This window comes from Nelumbo nucifera, chromosome 2 (assembly GCF_055504915.1).
Source record: "Nelumbo nucifera cultivar China Antique chromosome 2, China Antique-T2T, whole genome shotgun sequence".
Taxonomy (NCBI): Eukaryota; Viridiplantae; Streptophyta; class Magnoliopsida; order Proteales; family Nelumbonaceae; genus Nelumbo; species Nelumbo nucifera.
In genome coordinates this window covers 47,277,549-47,284,722 of record NC_142650.1, presented here as the reverse complement: position 1 = coordinate 47,284,722, position 7,174 = coordinate 47,277,549, and the positions used below count along the sequence as shown (strand labels likewise).

General features: G+C 35.0%; 1 protein-coding gene across 1 annotated transcript; it reads right to left on the bottom strand.

The window, feature by feature from the left end:
• Positions 1 to 5,808: 5,808 nt before the first annotated feature.
• On the bottom strand, positions 5,809 to 6,744 carry ASL5 (Lateral organ boundaries (LOB) domain family protein). The gene is made up of 2 exons (XM_010266248.2): positions 6,440 to 6,744; positions 5,809 to 6,174 (listed from the first exon to the last, which is right to left on the bottom strand). The coding sequence occupies exons 1-2, from the start codon at positions 6,593 to 6,595 to the stop codon at positions 5,842 to 5,844; spliced, it is 489 nt and encodes a 162-aa protein (XP_010264550.1). The 5' UTR covers positions 6,596 to 6,744; the 3' UTR covers positions 5,809 to 5,841.
• Between the last annotated feature and the right edge of the window lie 430 nt (positions 6,745 to 7,174).

The window sequence follows — 7,174 nt, the reverse complement described above, 5'->3', positions numbered from 1 at the left end:
CCAAACAACTTTTTTATTTTTCAGATACATATAGCAGCCTCCATGCCCCATCAACACAAGAGTACTTTTACTTTAAGTGTCAATGAAAACCACTTATTCAAGAAGGAATTAAGCGTAGAAAGAACATGTGAACTCTTTGGTCCTATATGATGGAGAAGGAATTCCAATGGATTTGTGAACCGGCCAGTCACCTGTAGGCTAGCAGGTGCAAGCCTGTGCTTATACCAAGCAACAAATAAGAATTGATTTGGATGAATTCAGTTTAAGTCAGTGCAAGCCTGTGCTTGATATTCCTAATGCAAAGCTGTAAAAAATATTCGAATGGCCATTGCACTTACCAAAGCCGAATTCAAATCCAATCCAAACTGAGTGTTTCATATTTATTTTCAATATATTTTAATTTCTTCTACGTAAGTATAGCAGCAACCTGACCCGGTAGTTGAAAATTGAAATGAAATGACTTCATTTCAGCAGCATATTGTGGGTTCAAATAAAATGGTTCCATTTCCCGTGACACAGCCACACAGAACCTATATAAAGACTTCAAATTGATGGTTACGCGATCTTTGATTGATCGATCAAACACGGTTTTATCTCCATTTTGAATAACAAAATCTCAAATTTTGGTGTTTAGAACTTATGTTATGTCTATACCACTTTATTGTTTTATACGGCAAAAAAGACAATTTTTTTTTATTAACGCAAGATTTTTTAACACTATTACCAGAAAAAGAAATTCTCTTAACAGAAGGCTCATTGAAAACCGTCCAAACTTAGTATGTAGACAATGTTTTCATCCACATATATCATCATTGCATGTAACTAAATCTTGGATATCCCTTGTCAATCAAAGTCACTTTTTATTTATTTATTTTTGTTTCATAATAGTAAGTAATTAAGGAAAAGCCCACTTCAATAAATAATTAAGGCTATGTTTGGTTTGAAGGAAAGGTATGGAAAGGAGGGGAAAGGTAGGGAAACGGCTCGTAAAGATTTCCCTACCTTTCCCTTCCTTTCCCTATTTTTTCCAAAAACCAAATACAGCCTAAGCAAAGAAGGAACAGATATAATGGACTATTGGCCCTACCCTTTGTGAACTGGCTCACCTTCTATAATGGACTATTATAGATTGTAATCATGAATTTAGGAACAGATATAGGAGCTAACTATAGGTTGGATTCAACTCTCATAATGCCATGTTTGGGAGTGCTTCTTTGGGTTATTAAGAACTTATTGGCACTTGGGAAATAAGCCTGAAATAAGTGCTCATTTTAATAATAAGAGCTTATTTTTTCTTCCAAAATTTTCCCTAGTTGAATTTTATAAAAATACTTTTGCGAAACCACTTTTATAAAAGTACTTTTATGAAAATGTTTTTACAATTCTATCTTTATGAAAGTACTTTTACAAAAGCATTTACGAAAGTACTTTTATGGAAGCACTTTTACGAAAGTACTTTTATGGAAGCACTTTTATGAAAGTATTTTTACAAAAGTACTTTTATGAAAACACTTATATGGAAGCACTTTTATGAAAGTATATCTACGAAAGCACTTTTACGAAAAGTACTTTTGTAAGGGTACTTTCTTAAAAGTGCTATCATAAAAGTACTTTTATGAAAGCACTTTTACTTTCAAAGGGTATATTTTGAGAATTTGAAAGAAAATGAATGACAAAATAGTCACAAATACTTATTTAAGTGCTTATTAGAGAAAAAGACTACCAAACACCCAATACAAAATAAGTGTTTATTTTTTAAAATAAACACTTGAAAAAATTGGGTGCCAAAGACAAATAAGTGCTTATTCGAATAAGCACTTATATTTAACTTAAGCACTCTCAAACATGGCCTAAACCAATTTGTCAACCCAAGATATAAGCTAGTACCAAGCAACGGTTTAATTAAAATTCTTAAGCAGTTAGATGAGATCCAGTCTTAAACATATTTCTTATCTCTAACACACCCTCTCACGCAAAAGCCTATTAAACTTGAAGTGTGGACAAGAATATATAGTCTCAGTCATATCTTATACTGAAATTTAATTAATTATAATGGGGATGCATGGTGGTAATGGAATCTAGACAATCTGGTCAAATAGGCTCTAATATACCATGCCAAGTCTTTTTATGTTGAAGGATTCATTGAAACAAGGATCATTGGATTAGACATAAGCTATATTAGGATTGAAAATGTCAAACATGTATGATCGGACCAGATTATATAGGTTTGATGTTCATATGCAAGCATTGAAGTCTAAGAAGAATGTTACATACCTACCGACCCACAAGACATGAGCTTACATTTCCTACTACCCCCGATCCATGATAGAGACTCCTCAATAAAATGCGAATGCACTAGTATTTGAAACAAATTCAAGGCATCACATCGGCTGATCTTTTATTTCAAGCACTGGTGTATTTGCATTTCACCGGAAGTTGCATGTCAGTTAAATATGACACAATCACATGAAATGTTTTATCACAGGACACAATAGGTATTGGAAACATCTCCCATGAATGAGAATACAGCTGTTTGCAGTTCTCTTAAGGTTCAGCTTGCAAAGAGTGCAAATATAAATATGTATAGTTCAAATACATATAAAATAATACAAAATATTAGGTTTTGCACTCTACATATTTGTATTTGTATTCCTTCCAAAATAGCTTAAGGCTGCGTTTGGAATCGATGCAAATGGAGTGTAAATCCCGATTCAAAGGTAAATTTGCACTCTGGTTCACTTTTGCTTGGCAACATTACATTTATGCATTGATAAATGAAAGATCAATGCATATTTACATTGATAATAAGATGTAAAAGTACATCAATAAAAAATGTGTAAATTTGCATTCAAGTGGGCTTTTGATTAAAAAAAATGTATATGCTTTATTAAAATTTATGTTTGCATTTACAGCTAAAAGTTTATTTGGTAAGATGATAAATTTGTCAGTGCAATGTTAACCTAATTTTGCAATTTATATGAACAGTTTTACACTCTACATGTTTACATTCACACTTATTTGTGTCTTTTCCAAATGCAATCTAAAAAACCTAATTATAGTCAATAGTAATAGACTAATACCACGTAGCAAGAAGAAACAATTGACTTGTATATCCCGTTTACTCTGATGAAAGTTAAAATAAAGATGACTCCAAAAAAGGTGTAAAATTAAACCAATTTGGCATATTCATCTTTCCAAGCCCGTGAACCAATGAACCTCTCAGGGTTATCTGCTAGACTTTTTCGTCTTGCATCAATGGAAACTCAATCCACTCAGGAAGAGATGGTTTTTTTTTTTTTTTTCTCTATAGAGCATCAGGATGAAAATGTTTTCCCTTTATTGAACTATATATATAGCCTTCTGCCAACCTCCTACGTACCCACACTCTATCGAAACTTGAACTCCATTGCAGTCAACTAATTACGAGCTTTACAAACAGGTTTTTCTTTTCAAATTATGCATTGGGAAATATAGCATTAATTTGTCAGCTCCATCCTGTGTGCCAAGTGTTGGACGTTTTCGATCACTACCTTAACTAACATTGCGGATTCTAATGTAAGTTCTGTTTGTCCTAATTAATTTATTTATGTGTGAGTGTGAGAGAGAGAGATTACACTTTACAGTAAGAATGTGGGGAGGGTGGGGAAAACCGGCCAGGGCCTTCACACAGCAGTTTTACAAAGTTCAAACCGAAGACATTGATGAAACTTTCTGCGAGAATATTCTGGGACCCATGATACCACTTTAAGTAGTATACTATCCGTCCGATTGCTGATAAGATGTAATGTGGGACATGATATATAATTTATTCGGAAAGTACACTTTACTGTAAATACTAACAATCCAATACTATTATTTATTTGATGAATAATCTAAGTGGAGAAATTTTAATAAATTAATAACTAACGGCCAACAACTTTTGTATTATATTGTACAAACTACAAATTAAAGTCTCGATTTGTTTAATTTAATGGATTAAGAAAGAGAAGAAGAAGTAGAAGTAGAAGATGAAGAAAACCATCAGAAGATTGACATCTGATCCTTTGAAAGCACTATCCTCGAGCCCTCAAAAGAGAAATGTTTAGGTCCCCATATCTTTTGCATCTAGGTAAGAAGCAATATCGAGATTGATAGATAGAGAGGGCTTTTGTCTTGTTATGTAACTTTTAGATTATCTTTTCTGTCTTGTTATGTAACACTAGATTAATTTTATTTCTTAATTACATATTTTCTTCTTCATTTACTCCCATCCACCGCCTTCTCAGTTGTCACCAATCTCCACAAGGAACCGACGAAGGTTAAATGTATTAAACCCAGGCTGAATATATTTTTTAGCTTACAGGTTCGATCTATTCATGAATTAATTGCATCAGATATAGCATCTATTCAAACATGCATGGTTGAATGGATCTATAATCCTAGCCCTAAGTTAAGCCAGTCCTAGGCGCTAGCTGACCCGACTCTAACCATGGCAAAGTTAAGTGGGTCATCAGGGTTTTAATTTATTGAAAATATGTATTGATTTTATCACTTCACCAGAAAACAGGTTTTTCTATACATGTAAAAAAGCTAAAGAATCCAACTAAAAAATATACAAGAGCTAAAGAAAAGGAATGTTCTATAATACATGGTGAAATTTATTAAGAAACTAATTAGGGAGGGGAAAAATCTTATATTTATTTGTTTATATATATATATAGATTATTATGGTCTCAACAGAACCAAGTTAGAAAAAGTAACAGAGAACTAAACGCTAGAGCCACGAGCCGCAGTCACCACCATGATCTGTTAAAACACAAAAGGGAAAAAAATTTATTACAGGGTATTTAGGTTAAAACGTACAATTTAGGGTGTGAAGACCTTGTTTAATACTTGCCTTTCGTGTCATATATATAGAGCTAGCCATGGCTACTGCGAGTCTTGGACATAGCATATTCCCAAATATAAAGGATTATCTCCGTTCAATATATAGTAAAATAAATAAATGACAAATGAAACTCATTATGGAGTGTTTTAGTGATTAATAAAATAAACTTAGGGTTCTATATATAACCGTCAGCTACAAGACGTAGCCAAATGGCGCTATATGCACTCACGTTTCCCATCACCATGAAAAGAAATAAATTAAACCCAAAAAGCTGGAGATGAATGAAAATTCATGAGAGAAGAAATCCCTTAAGTTTGACTTAGGAAATGCTTCCGCCTTAAACAAATCAAGAGGAATCTTTTTAAGTCAGGTGATGTTGTCCTTGTTTTACTACTTCTAAAACAATAATACATTGAATATTCGACAAATAAATGTGAGAAGGTTTGGATTCAAGAAAATAGTTAAGTGGTGAAATATTTGGTATTACGATAACCAATAACTATTACCTTGCTGTCTGTATTCTTCTCATGAACAGACTTCTTTGCACTGTCTCCCACGTGAACACTAAACAAGGGATTTAGCAACTTAACCGAGATATTAACTAAAAGAACTCACAGTCAGTACTGGAGATGTTATGAGAGCCCACCGACCCTCCCACGCATTAATCTGCTGGAACAACGTACACTGTTTAATTTGCTTAGCAACCAACTCGAATAACCCACTTCTCTCTACGTCTCACATGCTAGGGTTGACCTTTGCATATGGCAACCCTTGTTTTCATTAGCAAACCATACCCCAGTCCACCTCTATTATTAATAATAACGCTATTACTGCACAACTCTCTCTCTCTCTCTCTCTCTCTCTCTCTCTCTCTCTCTGAGTCCAGTAAGCAAGTTCAGTAATTAATGGGTGTCCAAGAATGAAAGCAGAATAAAGACGACATTAATTGCACCATTTCATTAGGGAAACTATAATCAAGTCCAAAGAGACTCTCTCTTGAGAGGGTCTTGAATTACATTGCTTGTAGAGGCAAAGTTAAGATACTGCGGAAGGTTGTTGAGGTTACTGTGAAGAAGAAGTGATTTGTCATCGGAGTCGATCTGGTGAGTAGGTAAAGCAGGCTCTTGTTGCATCTGGATGCAAAGGATCTCTGCTTGAGCCACTGCGAGCTGCATCTGCAATTGAGAGACTTGGTTCTGTAAGTAGGAGATTGCCCCAACGCATCCATAAACAGGATCTCGCACTCTCGCATTCGCTTCATATACCAGGCTGCTCACTGCATCCGCTCTTTGATGAATTGGAAGCTCCTGTGGATTAAATAGTAGTGAAACATAAGGACCCAACATCAAAATTGCAACAACAATTAATTCCCTGTTAGCTTCTCCAACATAAAACAAAGTTCTACAGGCCTTATGTAAAATGGGTCTATGCCCAAGTCAAACAGAAGCAGAAATTTAAAGACTGTAAGATATATACGTGAAACAAAGCAAAACTATGTTATGATTTTAAAGCACAGTCCTGAACAAACTTCGGACATTCAAGACTTGCAGAGAGAGAGAGAGAGAGAGAGACCTGTAGCATTTTGCTAACGTTGCTAGCGCCAAAGACCTTGTGAACAATGGCGAACTTATGGGGGTCATCGGAAGGGAAGTAGGGGGCAAAGATGCAGTCCTTGGCACAGCGACGTCTCAACAACTTGCAGGAAGCGCAAGGCGAATTTCCTCCCATCTCTTGTGTGTAGTGAATAAGGAAGAGAGAGAGAGAGAGAGAGAGAGAGAGAGAGAGAGAGTTTGGTGAAGGAAGGAAAGGAGGAAGTGGTGGGAGGATAAGTGAGTTAGCTTGTTTTGTCTATACTAACCACTTGGAACAAACAAGCAAATGAGACTTTGCAGTGAGGACTGGAAGGAGTACTTGGGGCCTATTTATAACAATTATAGATCCTGTGAGCTATTAACGAGTCAAGTAGTTCGAAGCATGAACATACTAATTATTTGTCATTATTTTATTTACTATATTATGAATGATCAATGATCATCATCATCATCACCATCATCAACATCAACGACATATAGGAGTGAGTACTTGATATATCCTTGAGACAATCCAAGCAAAGTAACGAGGCCTTGAGTTTATTTTACGATTCTAGCCTTGAAATATATGTTATTATATCTCAGGGGTATCTGGTGATTTGAGAAAGATAAGATTTTTTTATTGAGTTTTTTAAACACGTCATCGTGCATGGTGAAAAAAAAAAATTGCTGGGGTGAGGGTTGACCGCCGCCGAGGCGCGTGAAAGTTTGGCAATCC

Coding starts and splice junctions, on each gene's coding strand:
- ASL5 (XM_010266248.2), bottom strand. CDS start 6,595: ATGGGAGGAAATTCGCCTTGCGCTTCCTGCAAGTTGTTGAGACGTCGC. Junction 6,175..6,439: donor ACGTTAGCAAAATGCTACAG/GTCTCTCTCTCT, acceptor TTTAATCCACAG/GAGCTTCCAATTCATCAAAG.